The sequence below is a fragment of the Pelobates fuscus genome, chromosome 11 (genome assembly GCF_036172605.1).
Source record: "Pelobates fuscus isolate aPelFus1 chromosome 11, aPelFus1.pri, whole genome shotgun sequence".
Classification (NCBI taxonomy): domain Eukaryota; kingdom Metazoa; phylum Chordata; class Amphibia; order Anura; family Pelobatidae; genus Pelobates; species Pelobates fuscus.
Genome location: NC_086327.1, coordinates 122,451,607 through 122,473,851, shown reverse-complemented (window position 1 = coordinate 122,473,851; position 22,245 = coordinate 122,451,607). Strand labels below are relative to the sequence as shown.

The following is a 22,245-nucleotide window of genomic DNA, read 5'->3' as shown; positions in this document are numbered from 1 at the left end:
TTCTATCAACTCATTCGCACACGTAGTACAGACATCATTTCCAAGTCTATGCTCACAAACTGAGCCCCAATGCACTGTGAAAACATGCAAAAAACAAAAAACATGATTGGAATATATTTATATATATATAAAAAGAAATCTAACAAAATGAAGCTACACTCAATGGAACTTAGCAAACCCTAAACATTTGCACTGCATTCACTGGGGTGCCAGTCAATCTGTGAAATAAGACTCTTGTCTTCCCTGCAGTGGTGAAATCTAAACTAAAGATAAAACAAGCCTGGGTCCTGGATCAGAGGGGTTCAAATTCCTCCTGTTCATTTCCCAATAATTGAACTCCGTAATGATCAGTCAGTTACAGTTTCTCAATTATCTAAAACTAAATCCTGTGGGTTCCCTTTCCTGCAATGGACATTCCCATATTCTTATATCAGCCAATGGGTAAAATGGCACTTCTGGTAATTGTTTTCTGCAGCCTAAGCAGAGCATTACACAACGTCCGAGTCACAATCTCATGTCCTTGAAATAGCACTGCCTAGAACTTTATATCAACTGATGGTGAAAACATCCTTTCTGGTACCTCTATGAGGAGAACTGGATTGGACCAGTGACCAGGAAGCGAAGCCTCCTTGATGGTGTTGTGGGAAGCGAAGAGGTCAACAGGTTTGAGAACCAGTGATTGAGGTGGAACGTTTGTAGGTGGATATGGAGGTGAGATTGGGAAAATAATGACTGAGGATTAACCGAAGACATAAAAGAACCTGAAATGGGATAAGGGATCAGTGAATGATAAGAAGAATAGGTAGGGTAGAAACAGGATGTAAGTGGAGAGAGGTATAGCAATCTAACAGCACAGAGGAAGAGAAAGCAGAGTAAAGAAGTGACAGACAGAGGGTGCACAGGTTACACACCCAAGGAGGCCGTACAGACCCTATTCTGATATGTAGAAGTAGGACAGGCACCTCTTACGTTTATTCGAGCTTGATACTCTGCACTCCCCACAGAGTTGCGTGCAGAACAGCGGTACACCCCCCCGTCCAGGATCTGAGGACTGCTCACATTCATGTAACTGATGGTGCTGCCATCAGAGGCAGTGTATTGATTAGAACGGTGCCCTGAGTCCCTCTGGATAGGCTCATCGTCCAGAGTCCAGCTGATGGTTGGAGGTGGTGCCCCTTTGGCGGAGCATGTTAGGGAAAACGGTTCACCTGGGTTCATCACTTTCTCGCTGAATGAGGAGAGGATACGAGGTGTCCCATCTGTGGAGATGAGAAGATGGCCAACTACTGAACTGTACTACAATCCCATAGTACAGTCATTTCAATGACTGGAACAACTCTCACCAAGTAATTCTGCTCTTCTAAGTACAGTATGTACCTTGTACTCAAAAGTAAAAAAGTAAATCCTCAATAAACAAGGCGGTATTTAACTCAGAAACACTCCTTTTATATAAATTAGAAAAAAATGATTTGTGTTTCCTTCATGTGATAACCCTGCAACAATTAATGGGAAGCTAGTTTTCCTGTAAGGGATAATTGTATTTAATGAGTAAGTTTGACCTCAAGTGAAAGAATAATTGAACTAGTGGCACCATTCATGTTAATTTAAGTCTGATTTCAGTAGTAATGAGTAGATGTTCTTAAACGTGTAGGGGTATCTGTAGCCAATGACATTGTGCAAGAACCTTACTTACCTTCTAAAACCACAATAGCAAAGTCCTGGGCAGTTTGCTTTTTCCGCGTTCCGAAGCACTGATATGCCCCTGAGTGGCTCTTTTGAGCACTATTAATAACCAATGTTTCATTATCAGCTCCTCGTATGGAGATGAATTCATCTGGCTTAATGAGCTCAGTGTTCCGATACCAGCGTACTGTATACCCTGGGGATCCACTCAAAGCACATGACAAGATGACCGTACTTCCAATCCCCGTCTTCAGCTTCTTGGGAGTGAGGGTCACACGGAGTGGCTCTAAAAGTAAAAAAAAAAAAAAAAAACAACAGAAAAAAACAAACCAAGAAAATGTCAATGACAGATAAACCTTGAAATCAATCACAACTCATTAATGTTTCGGGATTCGCGTTCATGCATGCGTGATACATGACTCATAGGACTGCAATTTCAATGCTTCTCTCTGAGATTGCTGCGCATGTCCTGTAGGTCCCCAATGCACTGGATTGGCCTGGATATTACCAGCATTGATGAGCTCCCAAAGACAGATTAGAGCTGTGTCATGGAAATGGTTTAGAGGTGAGCTAAGTTTATTTTTTAAATTAAAAACAAGGGGAAGAGGGAAGGGGAACATCTAATATAAAAAAAGTTAACCCTCTAATGCTGGAAATTGTATTGTTAATTGTTTTGTTAAATATATTCAAGTACAAAGGTAGTTTGCAGAATAAATATTTATTCTTAGAATGAACAAAAAACAAACAAAAAACAAAACAAAACTGAAAGCTCTTTCTCCTCAACCTTACTATACTTCCATCTTAAATTTGCGGGGGAAAAATGCCTTCAGATTTATTTTTTATTAATACAAACTGTTTTTTTTTTTTAAATATCATTTTATTGCTACACTGGAAAATAAAACATATGCGTTCAGATTTAGCAAGGCAAAAATGTGTTATTCTGGGAACTAATCCCTATGGAAACTAACAGAACGTCTTTTAAGACTTGCACCCAGAATAGCACCTGTTTGGCTTGATGCATTTACCTCATTATGTTATATCCTGTTTTATAATGTCTGTATCACTCGGTAACATCTTTGGATGCAGCTCATTGCAATTAACGCCTCCACAAAATATGAAAGAACTAAAGAGGAAGCTGTCGGCATCAAGGAGACAAAGATTCGTGAGATCCCTTCCTTACACTTCCTGCCCCGAGTGCCACCATTTAAGTGGACAAGTCACCTTAGAGGGCGATTGCTTAAATAAGGCAAATATCCCACTAAGTTACAGGTTCACATTAAGGAAATAACTCCAGAGCACTGCAATATTATTCATAAAACGGATGGCGAATTGGGAACATTCGTCAATTCGGCTATATTTTTAGCATGGCTATTTGGGCCTCTAATTAGCATTTTTTTCTGGTCGTTTCTCGCAGTTACGTTTTAGTGAATAACCCTGAGCATGTTTTTTATTTCTCAAGTTTTTATATCTGTAAATACAGTGAATTTCAGCCATATTTAACAATATTCTTGCAGATTAAATTTCAGGTGCACGTTGTTTGCTAAATCAATAAATTGCTAAGAAAATATCAACTTGCCTATGTTCTGATTGCAGTTACTTGACACCATCCTTGGTAGGATTCAAGCCCCGGACTTCATATTACGTCTAGTGTCACAATTGCTAAGTTTTCCATCACCTATTGCCCTCTGAAACCCTTCACAAATAACACCTCCCATCACTCTGATTAACAGCTAGCTGCCTCACACACTTGCTGAGATGTGCCCCTGATAATATCTGCTTTTCCTATCTATCAGTGTGGCTCCCAACAGGCTCAGGCTAAATGCCACTGCACAATATCACACTTGCCTTCGTCCTCAGTATTGTGTTGTCATTACAGTTAACACAGTGGCACAATGACAAGCCCTGCAGTGACACAGAGATGCGAGCTGCAGACAAGGGAATGTGTAGATTGCCATCTTGATACGTGGCATTTTACGCCACATTTCAACTCCTGGTCAAGCACAAAGTAAAACAATAACAAAGTACAGCAGTGTATACATTGTATAACAATGTATTTAGATATTACATACATGTTTGTGCAAGCAGCATACTAACACAACAGTGACACAGACAGACAGCACAAACATTCAGCTACACAGTAATAACAAATATGTATATGCACAGATTTAACTCAATGTTCTTATGCTGGTGTCCTATGGTCTTACCTATCACGTTCAGTGTACCAGTGACCTCTGCAGAGCCAAAGCTGTTGGTGATCTCACAGATATAGGTGCCGCTGTCCTCCAGCCGCAGGTCGCTCATACTCAGACCTGTGTTTCGCTTGCTCCAACGACTGTCGGAGGGCACGGGGCGGCCATCTTTTATCCAACGAGAGGCTAAATTTGGGTATCCAGAAGCAATACACGGCAATTCCACCATGTCGCCCACTAGGACCTCCTGGGATTGAAACCCATCAAGAAGCACTGGGACAGATTCTGCAGGGTCTATAGGACAAATACATAGAGTATGTATGGGGGAAAACAATTCCTCAATGTTTGTTTGTCTGTCTCCTTAATACAGCCTAGGATGATTTTTAGCAGTCTGAATGACACAATCTAAACATGAACTTAGTTTGAGTATTTTATTAAATGAAAAACCTAACCCTAAACTCATGGATTTACATCCTAAACCCCGATTTTAAATAATAACCTTTACTCAAACATACTACCCTTAAAGTAATGCCCTGGACACCATAACAGCTTCATCTCAAGACAGCATAAAAAGGCCCAACAATATCATCCCAAAACAGTGTGAAAAGAGAATGACAAAAAGGCCACTAAAATGCATGATTACTGATTAGCTAGGCTAGCATGACATAGAACATTCCATCGGTCATGGTTTGAGTCGATTGGACCTATTAGCTTTATGAACTAATTTTACTTTCTTTTCATCAAATTTCTATAAACTTTTTCTCCCAGTGTGTGCGCGTGTGTTCTTTTGGTGGAATTTAATAGGAGAACCCAGGCGCATATAGTGGACTTACCTGATACGAGGAGTCGCGCTCCATTGCTCTGACGCGTTTCTCCACTGTAACGATGGCGGGTAATGCAGCGATATGTGGACAAAGCGTCCTCTTTCTGTACATCCAATATATACAAAGCACCCATGGGGGAGGTGACAAACCTGCCCTCTGTTAGAAAAGCAAAGATAAAATGAGAAACAGATTAGTCAAATATACAGACACATGGTCCACAATGTGCAGAAATATAGCCACAATGGCCAGAAATATAGCCACAATGGCCAGAAATATGACCAAAGTCTCACACATTTTATTTCAATACAAACAAAACCCCCCAAAAACAACAATTTGTCTTGATGACAGTTCCTTGTTTGCTCCTCATTGCACATGAGTGTGAATAACACGAACAGATAATATTATTAGTTACACTGCACTTTATCTTTCATATAAACACTGCATGGAGAATCACTGTCACCGGTATAAATTACTGAACTTAGAAAGTGTGAATTCTCTCTTACTAGTGATGTACCGAACGGTTCGCTGGCGCATAGTTCCTGGCGAACATAGCGTGTTCGCGTTCGCCACGGTGGGCGAACACATGCGCGGTTCGATCTGCCCCCAATTCGTCATCATTGAGTAAACTTTGACCCTGTACCTCACAGTCAGCAGACACATTCCAGCCAATCAGCAGCACACCCTCCCTAGCAGACCCTCCCACCTCCTGGACAGCATCCATTTTAGATTCATTTGGAAGCTGCATACATTTTTTTTTTATTATTATTTTTATTTTTTTATTCTTTATTTTTGTAGTGCATGGAGGTATAACAAATGAGCATGTGGTACCCCAACGGCATTCCTCATGCTTTTCAAGTAACAATTGTAACAATAGGGTATATGTTAATACCCTAGTCTGCGCGGAGCCCTCCATGGGTGAAGATGGATAAATTTTTTTTTGCTCTCAGGTTTTTTATTTTATTTTTAAGTTCGACGGGTATGATGGCTTTTTATTTGGCCTTTTTTGGGGCTGAAAAATGAAGATTTTAGAAAAAAAGAAGATGTTGAATAGTAAGTTGAATTTTACTTTACAGGGTAGTCATTTTATTTCCCCCTCACTATTTTTTAGGGTGAGGGGGGTAGGTATGTGCTTTTTTATTTGGGTGTGTGACTAGGGGCTTGGGGACCCCTAGTCACCTTTGATGGAGGAGGGGGGGGATTTTAATTTAGGGCCCCCACCCGCCGCTCAGGGGTGGGGGCTGGGGGGGACAGTAGGTCCCCCCCATAATGTTTTTTTAGGGCCCCCACCCACCGCGCAGGGGTGGGGGCTGGGGGGGGGGGAGGACAGTAGGTCCCCCCCCCCATTATTCTTTTATACGGCCCCCACCCGCAGCTCAGGAGCCATGTTACTCTGTATATAGAGGGAGCCATGTTTACACTGTATATAGAGGGGAGCCATGTTACTCTGTATATAGAGGGGAGCCATGTTACTCTGTATATAGAGAGAAGCCACGTTTAAACTGTATATAGAGGGAGCCATGTTACTCTGTATATAGATGGGAGCCATGTTACTCTGTATATAGAGAGGAGCCATGTTTACACTGTATATAGAGGGAGCCATGTTACTCTGTATATAGAGAGGAGCCATGTTTACAATGTATATAGAGGGGAGCCATGTTTACACTGTATATAGAGGGGAGCCATGTTACTCTGTATATAGAGGGGAGCCATGTTACTCTGTATATAGAGGGAGCCATGTTATTCTGTATATAGAGGGAGCCATGTTTACACGGTATATAGAGGGGAGCCATGTTTACACGGTATATAGAGGGAAGCCATGTTACTCTGTATATAGAGGGAGCCATGTTATTCTGTATATAGAGGGAGCCATGTTTACACTGTATATAGAGGGGAGCCATGTTACTCAGTATATAGAGAGGAGCCATGTTACACTGTATATAGAGGGAGCCATGTTACTCTGTATATAGAGGGAGCCATGTTTACTCTGTATATAGAGGTGAGCCATGTTACTATCTGAAGTGGTTAACTATGATTGGCCCTGGCATGTTTGTTAGTCTGGCCTGCATGGTTGTCTGGCATGAATAAAAGTAGCATGTTTCAACTATATTAGTAGTTAGACTAGTTTGCACTAAAACATGTGCAAATGGGGAGTTTGCGGTTGTGCAAATGGACTGTTTGCGGTGCGTTAAACGGGGAGCTTAGTCTGTCACTGTGAAGTGGGCGTAACCCTTACACTACCTGATCGATACAACATCATACCTGATGTTTTAAAGCACGTTATTCCAAACAATTTAGGAATGTTAGGTGATTTATGCCCTTTATGGATTAAAACCAGACTCTGCATCAACTATGTAATTTTCCATGGGAGTTTTGCCATGGATCCCCCTCCGGCATGCCACCGTCCAGGTGTTAGTCCCCTTGAAACAACTTTTCCATCACTAATGTGGCCAGAAAGAGTCCCTGTGGGTTTTAAAAATCGCCTGCTCATTGAAGTCTATGGCGGTTCGCCCGGTTCGCGAACATTTGCGGAAGTTCGCGTTCGCCGTTCGCGAACCGAAAATTTTATGTTCGTGACATCACTATCTCTTACTGCCTCACCCTGCTGGGACTGACTGCTAGATTAGAAGCAACGGTTGAGAGTCGCCCCATAGAGGTTGCACCAAGCTGCATAGAGGAACGTTAGTGATCATGTAGTGCAGTAATAGTTTAGAATTTTTGTGGAACCATCACTCCAATCCTAATTCCCCTATTGTAATCAGACCTGCACTATATCTACTAGCCCTTTATCGTTGTTTCATTCAACATTCTACTCCTATCAGCCTTTATTACTATATTCCTTGTAACCACCTACATCTCTCATCCACCATTTACCAGTCCCATCAGCTACATGTCCTTGTCATCCTCTTCCTCTCCTTCTCAGTCATCCTGTCCTCCTTTTAACAAACCTCCTTGGTTTAGTCATATTCATCCTGTTTTGTTCCATCTCCAAGACCATTGTCTGAGTGTTTTTAGTGTCTCAGACCTACTTTTTATTTCAGCCTTTGCATTTCTACCCTCTCAGGCTGCCTGTTATAAAGCTTAGCTATCATACACTTCCTCTCCATTCATCTTGCGAGGCTCTACTTCCCTGTAGACTGCCACCTCAACTTGTCGCATTCAGTCCCATTTGCAATTCTGCTTCCACCTATTAGTCTTGATCCTCACCACCCCACTAGGTTCTCTTACAGACATATTTTGCTTTCTAAATGAGGTCTGCAACCTGATTTAGTTTCTTAAACCCCCTCCCCTACTACAAATATCAGAAACCTCCAATCACTATTTGCTCAATGCCCCTCTCAGCCACTCACATTTATTTCCAGTCAACCCATTCTAGCCAAAGCCAACCCTTGCCTACTTAAATATCTGCCCACTAATACTTTGTCCACAGAAAATAAAACGTACAGGGTTATTCAGAAAGTGAGAATTCAAATAAAATGTCATGGTATGAAGTCAAAATTCACTTTACATTTTCAGTTTAATAAATAATCTTTTTTTATTTATTTTTTTCAACAAAAGGAAACTTTTAGATTTTTTTCTATTGCCTGCTTTTTATTTTATTTTTTTACAGGGGAGAAAACAAATGCATGTTGATTTTTTTTATTGTATCTATGAGCTCCCCCACCCTTCACTCCCCCAAGCTGGACATATTGTGATAATCGTGTTTTCCAACGATGGGTGACATGGTGACACTTAGCACGATGACACGGTAACACTGATGAGTGTTTGAAGCGCTGGCAATTGGAGATTAATGAGCAAAGTTGAGGAGGGGGTCACGATGGTGTAAGGGGTGGATCTAGAAAGTGCAAAAACGCTCATAACTAAAACTGCTTCTTCATATACAGTAATGAGCCGTCTGAGCATTGCTTTACTAAATTTTATTATGGTAACTCAACAAGTGAAGTGCGTCTAAGTCAACTTTACCCTTCTTTGAGAAAAAAAGATTCAGAAAGCATTGATCATGTAGTGATAAATTGGGTACATTTCACGGCCACATTATTTTATTCATTTTTACGCAAAGGATGATATTTTTTTTTACAGATTTTAATGAGGATCCAAACACAGGAAATTAAAAGGTTTTGCTGTCCAAAAATAGAGTTTCACAATAATCATCCCTTATTGCACCTCAGGCTCCTCTGTCGGCCAGTGCAGTTGTCAAGAAGAAAATATATACTTATGTAGTGGTGCCCATTATATATTGCACTCCAGGAATATATAGCAAAACTCAGTTATTAATTTCCAGATCTATCGACACACAGACTAATTAGGATTTATTTATTTCCCGGATCTGTTGCACTATACAGACACTGACAAAGCTGACTAGACCACAATGAAAATTCTGACTTGTGGTCACAGAACGGTATGGTCACAGAACTGGAGCAGGAATCCACTTTAAGAATTATCGCAGAACTTGTAGTATACATACATACAATCCGATCCAGGATTCCATAGAAGATACACAGAAACCGTTCTTGTAACTATGTTTCCAACAACAGCGGACCCACCATGTGACCACATCTTCCCTAGAGCAGTGATTCCCAACCCAGTCCTCAAGGCCCACCAACAGTCCATGTTTGGTCAGTATCCCCGTAGGAACAGAACTAGGCATATCCTTAAATTCCTGATCTGTTGGTGTGCCTTGAGAACTGGTTTGGGAACCACTGACAACAACATGAGTTTCCAAGAAAAAGGAAAGAGTATGAACTGCTGGACCAATAAGGGAATTGCTTGTCTAATTTATGCTTACAAACATTATGTTTCAAGCGCTTTAACGTCACATCTAGGGTGGGACTTGCAATCTTTTTGCCAGGACAGTAGCGGCTCTCCTCTGCTAGCATGGAAGAAAACTTGAAAGTTATATCCTTATCAGGACAGGTGCAGGGCTTAGGTCATTGGCTGAGAGCAATCAGCTGATACAGCCAATAAGAGAGAGCCCTACATCAGGAGTGTGCTGCAGTAGTTATGGTGCACGCGGTGTTGCTTTAATACAATGGTAGTACTGAGACATACTGATCATGGTCTGGCTCAGATTACTGGGAGTTATACCATGACCCGCTATTTGCAGCTGCTACCATTAATTCAAATTCTCCCTTAACAGTGATATACCAGCAGAGAAGCTGCGAGTCAGTATTGTGCTGTTTAGGTCTCTGCACCTCCTGACATAATCACAAAAAAGGGCAGCTCCCGGCCCCTGCCGGGGTGTGTAATCCCCACCATTTTCATAGTGTCAGTCAAACTGTGCATTATAGATCATATATAAGTTTAGGCACGCCCCGGGAAAAAGGAAGTTTGACTGCTATAGAACGCGGATTATAATTTTTTGAAACATTTTATTGTGGGTTTGGACAACTTACATTTACAGTTGCCAACATTTTTTGTTTTAAAGTGCAGCTATTTTGGGCTAAATGTAGTAATTCCATTTTCTCAGTTTTCCCCAATTCTTAATTAACTAATTAGCCCCCCCCTATAACGGCTCGAACATTAAAATGCAAACTGACCCTGCACCCCCCCCCCACATAAAAACAAACCTGCCTATTTTATTATAAATACTCTATCTTGCATATTTATAGTATAGTAAATATATAAATATATACATAACACATACCTTTTATATATACGGACACATTCAATACACATTATTCTATACACACACACGCATTCAATTCGCCGCTGTTGCATGCAAGGGTATCGGTTTCTACATTAAACGACACGAGTAAAATGTACATAAACACATTCACACAGGTGTATAAGTGATATCATTGTAGCAGCTAATCCATACATAAACAAACACACGCTACTGATCGATCAGCGGCAGTTAAAATAAAGTGCGAGGTGAGGGCAGCGGAGAAGCAGGAGGGTGGACACCAGCTCATTACTTTGATAAAGGATGAAGTGAGCAGAGGGATGAGGGGGGGCCACTTTCACGTTCAGATTAATGCGTGCTGGATGGAGCCCTGGCGGCCAATCTGGATCGATCGACATTTGTCAAACTGAATTGGGAAGTCCCAAAGCACTACTCAGCAAGGGTACGCCCCAGGGAAGGGAGAGGGAGGGAAGAGAGGCTGGTGGAGAGAAGAGTGAGGATTGGAAAAGAGAATGCAGAATATAACTGGGAGAAGGAGCATGTGCGTGCACGTCTGCAGGGAGAGGAGAAAAAGAACAAAATGGAGATACACTTAAAACAATTAATTAGGGAATGTGATGGAGAGGAGAAAAAAAGTACAAAGCGGTCAAAAATACAAGAATTGGTGTGGATTTTTGTATTTTTAAGTCTGCTCATTATTTAGTTCAGGGTCAATTAGAACGTGGCACTCATTTTTTTAAATGCTTTATTTCATTCTGTGAGTTTAGAACACAGGAAAATAGGGTGTTTTACATTGCAAAGGGGTTTATTCAGTAAACTGAGAATTGCAAGGAACTGTTGAGGGAATTTTAAAGATTAAGCCATATTCTCAGTCAAATACAAGGTTATTTTTGCCTCAGCTTTTTTTTTTTTTTTTTGCCAAATACTTGCATTTCTCTTGTTAATTGTCTGCTAGTCTTAGTTTAGTGAATTAGACCTAAAGTGACACCCTGCATTTATGTATTTCTATGTTTTAAGATGAGACAGAGCTGCATTATTTTGCTGTTAACCGCTTTAAATCCAAAGTTTACCCAGAGAATTTTGTAAATATTTCTCATCTTTTCCAATTATTTTGATGGTACCGAATTAATGTAATTTAGAGTAACCAGGTGTTAGATCTGATCTAAGGAAACCTATTTAGTTTCATTCAATTAGTCATTAAATAAATAATGGTAGAGTTGCTGCTGCTTACTTGGCAAATCAAAACGGCAAACAATTTATTAAGCTCTGTCCACTCTTTAGGGCTCGGCTACTAAGTTTTAGAAACATTCTGCTATTTTTGTAGCTTGACTAAATTGGCCTAAACTCTGCGTTATATTTGTAAATTCTCTACGTCTCCGATGACGTGCCTCTAGGGCACAAAACGCGTCAGCACCTTGTCCGTTCTGTCTGTGCTGCTGTGTTGTGATCTTTCAATAAAGGTATTGTTTTATATAGTCTTTACTGGTGCAAGTCAGATATATCTCCCTTTTTTCCCCCTTGTGTAAATTGGACAATTATTTACAGTTCGTAATTTAGGGAAAACAAAAACCTAATTGTAAATAAAATGCCTTCACAAGGGTCATATCGTATCTATGTCCAATGCAAGTGCAGCAGAAACAAGATGTAATTAAAGGGTTAGTTCCAAGCATCATAATCTTAGGTTAATCGCTGAATATACAGAATTTCATAGCAAAATGCTGCACATGCAGATTCCAGGCACCATGACCACTTTAAATTACTGCAGAGCTTCATGTAACCTTTCAATGCTTTAATGAAGGTTCGATACACATCAAACATTCACTGGCAATCCAGTCTCTCACAAAATCACATTTAGTTTTCCTTGGGATAATCAGCTTTCTCGTTGCAGCCTTAGCACTTACTTGGCTCTATACAAAACGTGCCGTTTTCTACAGGTAAAATTATATATTATCACTAGTGTTAATTAGTAGTATAAAATAATTAAACACTAAACATATGTTTTGCTTTTGTTATCCATCTTCAACAGTGAAATATATGAATCTGTTTTAAAGCTACACCAGATTATCTGGGGGCAATTTGTTTCTCTCACCCAATTCTCCCCAGTTCCTACACCTATAACCATAACCCTACTTCACAACGAAACCAAAATAGGCTAAAAATACAGCTTTTTATACCATTCCAAAAGTGGACACACAGCTTCCAGGAGCCTATATTTCAGAATTAGGTGTATAGACATCGGAGCTAGTGGCTCTTTTCTATAAATACGATGAGAGGGTGCAAATTAATTTACACAACTACAACTACAACTACTCTGCTTCCATTTCTACAAAAAACACCTAAAAAATAATAATAGAAAAAAAACTTATTGGCTTGCTATCTTCCAAACTCTTGATCAACATATACAATAAATGCACACACATATAAAATTGCACAACATCCATAAAAAACATTGTATTGTGCCCTTCAAAACAAAAATGTGTTGTTAATTTGTCCAATCACCGGCAAACGTCACGAAGTCTACTTGCTGTCTACTGGTTTGTTAGTTTTTTTCATATTCAACTAATTTAGTAAAAGATTTGGTATATGGAGGAGGGCGCTATAATCAAAGATCTCCATTTTTTCCCATTTCTTTAGCAAATACAGTCTAATAATTCGAGCCGTGTGTTTTGTATTATAACCTTGTTGGAAAATGGGTCAATAAGCCTTTCACCGCGGGAGATGGCACGGTGAATTTAAATTCATTTGTATTTTGACGCAGCTAATGTACCTCTCATTTTCAACAACCTTTCCATATCTTTTAACTAAAGGATATGAAGACAAATGTGAATAAATCTCCATACTAATTTACTCCAGGGTGCAGTTGACCCCCATTTTTTTTTAATGCATTACGTATATAGCAAATTAAAATACAAAATATATAGAAATAAATATAAAACAGATACTTTGAGGTTCCATTGTTCACTGCAAGTATCCCAGGTTTAAAATATTGCTCTCACCAAACCAGGAAGTGGTTTGGCCAATCTTGATGCTCCTGTAATTTTTGGGTATATTCCATAAACTCCTTTCCTGTAGAGATGTCATCCACCACTTGACAGCAATTCCATTAATGAAATAAGATGAATGGAGACCATGCTTCATCTGAAAGCAGCTACAGTGGAGCAGTTTTGGCAGTGACGTTATAAGATATGATCGAGGAGGTGAAACTCAGTACGTTGTGAAGGAGCCTATTAGTGTAAGTGGTGATACATAGTTTGAGCACAGTGTACAAGACTGTACATCTATTTGTATGGTCCAAAAGGAAACATCTCCCTTGTGTGTGTCTTACTATAGGGTTACGTTTGTAACTGCAGTGATTCTTACAAAGCTCTGATGTTATGAGGCACTGTGTGCATCAACCTCCTTGCACCATACCCAACACAATGAGCATAAGCTATTAATGTGCATGGATTGCCCCGTTAACTCCATGCAAGGCTTCCAGAGGCTTTCAACTTTACGAGTTTGGGATTTCAGGTGTGGCCTGTGGTTATCAGAATGACTACTACATTTGTTTTCCAGTCCATATTCTATTGTTCTTCCATCCCAGGTTTAATACCACTTTTATTTAAGGTTCCGTTTTGAAGAAGCAGGGGACAGTAATACTGTAGCTGTTCTAGTGAAACTTCAGAGCACGTTTTCGTTTTCCTCTAGTTCAGTATTAGGCTCTTCTATTATTGATTATCAATGTTAGGCAGATTTTAGGCACTTTTCTACAAGCCTGTGTTTCACCAATTACAGTTCAAGTACTTAACATTGTGAATTAGACCTCGGTCGCCAAATGTTGACAATCAAGTCATAAACTATTTAACGGATTTTACTTTTTGGTGCGTTTAAGCAGTTTTATATTCTCTCAAAAATTAAGATCCACTACTTCATTTGTGTATTTCCCTAATTACAATCTTTTAGTTGGCCACAAAGACAGATCCATAAAGAACTGATTTGTCCATGAACAGAATGTACAAAATAATATTGTATATCTGTTATTGGTGTAGAACACAAATCTGATTCTCGTACATCCCGGCTGAAATAACTGCTGGAACAATTCACAAAACCAAGTCAGAATGAGTTACGAGAGAATGGAATCAATAAACATTTGTATTTACTCTAGGGGTACTAATAAAGTCTTTGTGTTTTCAGAATAAGTAAAGGTTGATCTCTAGCTCGCTGTCTAGACTATATTTTGGGATATCTGCATTGTGGTGTGTATTAATACATAACACCTTCAGTACTAGCAACTGGGACTGGGAGTTGAGGACCGAGAAACAAGCTTTGAGCTATGAGATCTTTGTCCTATGAGAACACATGCTTCGCTAACCCAAGGTGTCAAAAGGTTAAAGGGGAACAGTTTACAACTCCCCTATCAATAGCAAACATGTGTCTGTCAAAATTAATTGTTGTAAATCACATTGCTGGCATACCACTTCACAAGATGCTAGTGGGCGAGGTAAAAGGGAGCAGGCCAGTGATGCAAGCCCATCCAGAATGCATGCCACTCAGCCTGTCAATCATCCAAACCTGCCCACTGAGTATATAGTAATTTGGTTATACCATATAGCCGTACTGTGTGATAGTCCCAACTATCTTAAAATACCCCAATATTTGTGGGTCTCAGTCTGAACAATGCTAATTGCGTTACTTTTGGCTTGATCAGGTCCCCATCACAATGTATATAACACTGAGATCACGGCCAATTTATGTTTTAGGGGTCCCTTCTTCTACTTTTTCACTATCGTCCTTTTGTCATATTTTTCACAACAGCAAATTTAGTTCTGTGTGGTACCATTTCCATTTGACCAAACTGTAAAAGAATTAAATCATCTTGAAATTAAACTGATTCATTTTATACCTAATAGTGAAATTCTGAAATTGAGGTGGATCCTTCTCTCCTTCCTTATTCTTATCAACATTAAGCGCATACCATATTATATAGTATTCATATTGTATATCTAGTCTTTCACGGGAGATGCCTTGGAGTGTAATCACTGTATTTAGGAGATTCTCAGTGCCAGTATGTCAAGTCAATGTATTCAGGAACTGCACAGTACACACAGTGACTGTCAGACCCATATGCAAAAAAAAAAAACAGCCCCGGAGGGGTCAAAAACTACATCAATCAACAGGGCTGTTCTAGCAGCACCGGGCAAAATTAAATCAAGTGTCAAAACAGCACATACAACTCTGACATCTATAAACGTTGAAAGTCTTCAGTCATGGACAGTCCATGTTAAGTTTTATTCTAATTACTGTACATGATAAAGTGGGGTCAAGTGTTTTTGATTTTTTCTTTGCAATCTAAAAACAGATGTGCATGGCTAGCTGTAAGTTGAGGTCCTTTGATGCTATGTTGAGTTGTAACAGTGTGAAAGAGCTCTAGGGCTGAAGATCAGCTTCAGAGGTAATTTATCATCTGTTTCCCAGCCTTCAAGGTACAGTGAACTTGCAGTCCTCTTGACCAGATGGTAGTGTATCAGCATTTCTTAGCTATAGTTTTACATGCCCATGATATACCTTTACAACAATGTAATCACGCTGACTCGAGCTGTTTTGTGTAGTGGGACAAGCCTTTGGCTTACGGATGGGGGCCTTCAGAATTATACAACCCTCGTCTGGTAGAAGCCCACTGCCACCAACTTCCGTATCTCTGTCTTATCATAGACAGAGGAAAACGGTAAGTGTAGAACTTTGATCTTGGCGTTGTAGTGGAGGGACTGTTGGCTAAGTAGACCGTAGTCCATTTTAGAATGTTTTTACAAATCATGGGTGTAAATCTATACATTTTACACACATAATTGGTAAAAACATTCTAAAATGTCTCATCTGATTACAGTCTTGAGACTACAATGGGGTTTTGTTGTAGTAGCCATATTTAGTAGCCTCACTATCCATCCCTGCATGGTCCGCATGACCTGCGTAGCCTGCATTGGCACCTAGAATGGGTTAAGTGACCATGGCATCCTTCCTCCCCCCGTTTGCTACAAGGTTTTATTTCTAATTAAGCTGTAATCAGAGCAGGAAGACAAGCCAGTGTTTGCGTTCACTTGTACACACTCTGCAGTTTGGGTCCCCACTCAGCCACGCTGCAAGAACATTCTCCCTGAAATTCATTAGACATGCATGAGAGGGGCCTTGTGAATAGAATTGCATTTAAATGGATTTTCTGAGAGAAGAGACAGGAGGAGGGGGTAGGGGAGGGGGGGGGTAGGGGGGAGGTGGGAGAGGCAGTGTGTGTAGGAGGAAGAGAAGCAAAGAAAGAGGGAGAGTAAGGAGAGAATATAGACAGAAAAGGGGAGGGAGGAACACCCGTAACAAAAAAAAAAAGAGAGAGATAGAGGAATAAGTGGCATAGGGCACGTGGAGGGGCCACAGAGAGGAAGCAACTGGGGGAATGATAGTGAATCCAGAGCAGTGTATGAAGTTATATCAGTAGACAGAGTGTGGCTGATGGGGATGAAGTAATGAACTTAATGAGGGGGGAGAGAAAGCGATATATGTGCGGCGGGTGAGGGGGTGTTATGTGTGAGACAGTAGGAAGGAAGAGACGGTAGATGGGGACAGTGAAGTGGTTAAGATTGAACTGAACTAACAGTGTTAACCTATTCATTGCCAAAAGAACCTAAAATATCCTTCCGGCAACTCCATGCCACTACCAATGCCCAACTCCCTAAGATGTGTTCCCTGCCAAGCAGCTGCAGCCTGTTCGTTAGATCAGCTGCTACGGGTATAAATTAATTAGTCTTCCCAAGGAGGCCAATAGAGAGAGAGAGAAAGAGAGAGAGGGAGCGCGCTGGCTAATACCAGACACCGACAGCCTGGGAGGGCAAGGTATTACAGAGCAGGGAGGAAGCTAATCCTATCAAGCAGCTACTATCTGATCAGAACAATTAGGATTTCTGTAGAGCAGGGGGAGGCAGAAGAAAGGGGGAGAGTGAGGAGGAATACTTATGGCAAAAAAAGAAAAAGAAGAGGGAACAGAGGTGTGGATGGAGGAAGAAAACATTTAAAAACAGAATAATTCTGGGGTAATAAACTTCTGCAACTGGACATCAAGAGGACAAGAACTTAAACAAGTCGAATAAGAAGAGATAAAAGATACAGAGTTAAAAAAAACAAGAGGAAAATGAAAGAATGTTACTGAGGTGGAAATAAACCAGAAGGATGTCATGAAAAAACTAAAAATAGATGGTTGTTGGATAAACAAAATCAAATGATAGAAAAAAATAATAAATTAGTCCATGTGTTAATCTCAGCGTTGCCCCTCTGACGTTACAATGTGTCTAACCCTAAAAGATTGTTTACAGCAAGGCACACGACTTTTTTGTTCTGGGTGCCAGGCGTCTGTAAGTCAGCCATTTTGTTTGAGCGGTGAAACAGTTAACGAGTTTATAGACATATTTACATCCTCTGCAAAATGAGCAGCGCCCAGAGAAGTCTCACCAATAGGAAGAGAGAGGGAGAGAGAGGAGAAGAAGAGAGGGAACACAGGGAGAGAAAAAAAAGATGGATAGAGATACAGAGAGGGTGGGGAAGACAGTGACAGAGGAGACATACCGACAGATAGAGAAGAGAATAAACGTGGAGTGACACACGGGGTAAATTACAATAAAATATGTCAAAATGGCAAAGGAAGGAAGAAGGGGATATTGGGAAGAAGACAAAATGTGCGAACAAATGAGATTTAAGAAGGAAAAAAAAAAAAAAAGCAGCCCACTTTATTTCCTTGCAAAATTAGATACCGAATCAACATACTGGAAAAAAGAAGTAGGGGACAATGGTGAAACAAAGGAACAAAAAAGAAGAAGAAAAGAGTATGAAAGTGAAATGATTGAGGAGAAAATATTTAGAGAAAATGGGGGAGCGGAGGTTGAGTGAAAATACAGAGACACAATGGTATTGAAAAGAAGCAAAGAGAATGGTCTTTAAGAGGGTACGAAGAGAGGGGTTCCAGGGAATTGGATTAAAAGATCTGATGAATATATTAACAGATAGAATAGAGGATGAGGAGATGAAAGAATCAAGATAGATTTTCCATAAGGCATACTAGGTACCAGCCAGGAGAAGCTGGCCAGCTCCTCCAACTCTACCTGATATTGGACCAATCCCTTTCATTTATAACCTGATTATGAGAAGTAAAGAGGGCAGTGAGAATTAGGAAAGTAGTGATGGCACACGCTGGGGCCTCCAGCTGCTGTAATCAACTAACATCATTAGTACCACAATCCTCAAGAGCTGGAACGTTCGGGGATCCAACACGCAGAATGCAAATACTAGTAATGTACACCGGACCTCAGAATGGCCGGACTAACACTACATACACAAAAAGTAGTTAAATAGCGAGCCGAGGTCAGGGGTACCAGAAATTAGGATCAACGATAATGCAACAGCCGAGGTCAAAAGTTACCAGAAATCAGGATCAACGATAATGCAATAGCCGAGGTCAAAGGTACCAGAAATCAGGATCAACGATAATACAATAGCCGAGGTCAAAAGTACCAGAAATCAGGATCAACGATAATACAATAGCCGAGGTCAAAAGTACCAGAAATCAGGATCAACGATAATGCAATAGCCGAGAGCAAAGGAACACAGAAGGGGGAATAGTCAAACGAAGCCAAAGTCAGAATACAAGAATACCAATACGGAATACGCGCTCTTGGGTCAAACAAGAACCACAACAGGGCAATGAGTCTCTCCCTGGTTTCTTTTAAAATACCGTGTTCAATTAGGTAGGTAACCACGCCTCCAAAATGTTCTTGTTCAAACACCTTGGTGGGCCATGGTGTTCTTAGTGTCATGACGTCAGCGCTCATTAGCCGTGTCAAAAAAGGAGGCGGGGTTATCGCAGCTGGCGTGAGAATCGCTGGGGACAAGCTGACAGTTGGTAGGACTACCCCAATACCCTGCAAAGTGACACCAGCCTGTGATATGCCCCTGACTGATACACAAGGTAACCTGAGAGAATGAGAACAATGATGGAGATATAATATACAGATAGAATTAGAACAATGAGAGACACATAGTATACAGGTAGAATGAGAACAATGAGAGAGACACAGTATACAGGTAGAATGAGAACAATGAGAGAGACACAGTATACAGGTAGAATGAGAACAATGAGAGAGACATAGTATACAGGTAGAATGAGAACAATGAGAGACACATAGTATACAGGTAGAATGAGAACAATGAGAGAGACATAGTATACAGGTAGAATGAGAACAATGACAGAGACATAGTATACAGGTAGAATGAGAATAATAATAGGCATAGTATACAGGTAGAATGAGAACAATGAGAGGCATAGTATACAGGTAGAATGAGAACAATGAGAGACACATAGTATACAGGTAGAATGATAACAATGAGAGACATAGTATACAGGTAGAATGAGTACAATAAGGGAGACATAGTATACAGGTAGAATGAGAACAATGAGAGGCATAGTATACAGGTAGAATGAGAACAATGAGAGACATAGTATACAGATAGAATGAGAACAATGAGATGCATAGTATACAGGTAGAATGAGATCAATGAGAGGCATAGTATACAGGTAGAATGAGAACAATGACAGAGACATAGTATACAGGTAGAATGAGAACAATGAGAGACATAGTATACAGGTAGAATGAGAACAATGAGAGGCATAGTATACAGGTAGAATGAGAACAATGAGAGACATAGTATACAGGTAGAATGAGAACAATGAGAGGCATAGTATACAGGTAGAATGAGAATAATGAGAGACATAGTATACAGGTAGAATGAGAACAATGAAAGACATAGTATACGGGTAGAATGAGAACAATGACAGAGACATAGTATACAGGTAGAATGAGAACAATGAGAGGCATAGTATACAGGTAGAATGAGAACAATGAGAGAGACATAGTATACAGGTAGAATGAGAGTAATGAGAGGCATAGTATACAGGTAGAATGAGAACAATGAGAGGCATAGTATACAGGTAGAATGAGAACAATGAGAGGCATAGTATACAGGTAGAATGAGAACAATGAAAGGCATAGTATACAGGTAGAATGAGAACAATGAGAGAGACATAGTATACAGGTAGAATGAGAATAATGAGAGGCATAGTATACAGGTAGAATGAGAACAATGAGAGGCATAGTATACAGGTAGAATGAGAACAATGAAAGGCATAGTATACAGGTAGAATGAGAACAATGAGAGAGACATAGTATACAGGTAGAATGAGAATAATGAGAGGCATAGTATACAGGTAGAATGAGAACAATGAAAGGCATAGTATACAGGTAGAATGAGAGTAATGAGAGATACATAGTATACAGGTAGAATGAGAATAATGACAGAGACATAGTATACAGGTAGAATGAGAGTAATGAGAGGCATAGTATACAGGTAGAATGAGAACAATGAGAGGCATAGTATACAGGTAGAATGAGAGTAATGAGAGGCATAGTATACAGGTAGAATGAGAACAATGAGAGAGACATAGTATACAGGTAGAATGAGAACAATGACAGAGACATAGTATACAGGTAGAATGAGAACAATGAGAGGCATAGTATACAGGTAGAATGAGAGTAATGAGAGGCATAGTATACAGGTAGAATGAGAACAATGAGAGAGACATAGTATACAGGTAGAATGAGAACAATGAAAGGCATAGTATACAGGTAGAATGAGAGTAATGAGAGATACATAGTATACAGGTAGAATGAGAACAATGAGAGGCATAGTATACAGGTAGAATGAGAATAATGACAGAGACATAGTATACAGGTAGAATGAGAGTAATGAGAGGCATAGTATACAGGTAGAATGAGAACAATGAGAGGCATAGTATACAGGTAGAATGAGAGTAATGAGAGGCATAGTATACAGGTAGAATGAGAACAATGAGAGAGACATAGTATACAGGTAGAATGAGAGTAATGAGAGGCATAGTATACAGGTAGAATGAGAACAATGAGAGAGACATAGTATACAGGTAGAATGAGAGTAATGAGAGGCATAGTATACAGGTAGAATGAGAACAATGAGAGAGACATAGTATACAGGTAGAATGAGAACAATGAGAGGCATAGTATACAGGTAGAATGAGAACAATGAGAGAGACATAGTATACAGGTAGAATGAGAACAATGAGAGGCATAGTATACAGGTAGAATGAGAACAATGAGAGATACATAGTATACAGGTAGAATGAGAACAATGAGAGATACATAGTATACAGGTAGAATGAGAATAATGACAGAGACATAGTATACAGGTAGAATGAGAACAATGAGAGGCATAGTATACAGGTAGAATGAGAGTAATGAGAGGCATAGTATACAGGTAGAATGAGAACAATGACAGAGACATAGTATACAGGTAGAATGAGAATAATGAGAGGCATAGTATACAGGTAGAATTAGAACAATGAGGGAGACATAGTATACAGGTAGAATGAGAATAATGAGAGAGACATAGTATACAGGTAGAATTAGAACAATGACAGAGACATAGTATACAGGTAGAATGAGAACAATGAGAGGCATAGTATACAGGTAGAATGAGAACAATGAGAGAGACATAGTATACAGGTAGAATGAGAGTAATGAGAGGCATAGTATACAGGTAGAATGAGAACAATGAGAGAGACATAGTATACAGGTAGAATGAGAATAATGAAAGGCATAGTATACAGGTAGAATGAGAACAATGAAAGGCATAGTATACAGGTAGAATGAGAACAATGAGAGTGACATAGTATACAGGTAGAATGAGAATAATGAGAGGCATAGTATACAGGTAGAATGAGAGTAATGAGAGATACATAGTATACAGGTAGAATGAGAATAATGAGAGGCATAGTATACAGGTAGAATGAGAACAATGAGAGAGACATAGTATACAGGTAGAATGA

The 22,245-nt window shown here is 39.9% G+C and overlaps 1 protein-coding gene across 2 annotated transcripts in view; it reads right to left on the bottom strand.

The window, feature by feature from the left end:
* The window catches only part of DSCAML1 (DS cell adhesion molecule like 1), a 195,380-nt gene that overhangs the window by 46,692 nt on the left and 126,443 nt on the right, over positions 1-22,245 (bottom strand). The window contains exons 4-7 of one of the 2 annotated variants that reach the window (XM_063436831.1): positions 4,706-4,852; positions 3,888-4,166; positions 1,694-1,969; positions 963-1,259 (exon numbers count right to left, since the gene is read on the bottom strand). In XM_063436831.1, the coding sequence (XP_063292901.1) occupies positions 963-1,259; positions 1,694-1,969; positions 3,888-4,166; positions 4,706-4,852 (999 nt within the window). The remainder of the gene's footprint in view (positions 1-962; positions 1,260-1,693; positions 1,970-3,887; positions 4,167-4,705; positions 4,853-22,245) is intronic. The other variant, XM_063436832.1, reaches the window with a different exon arrangement.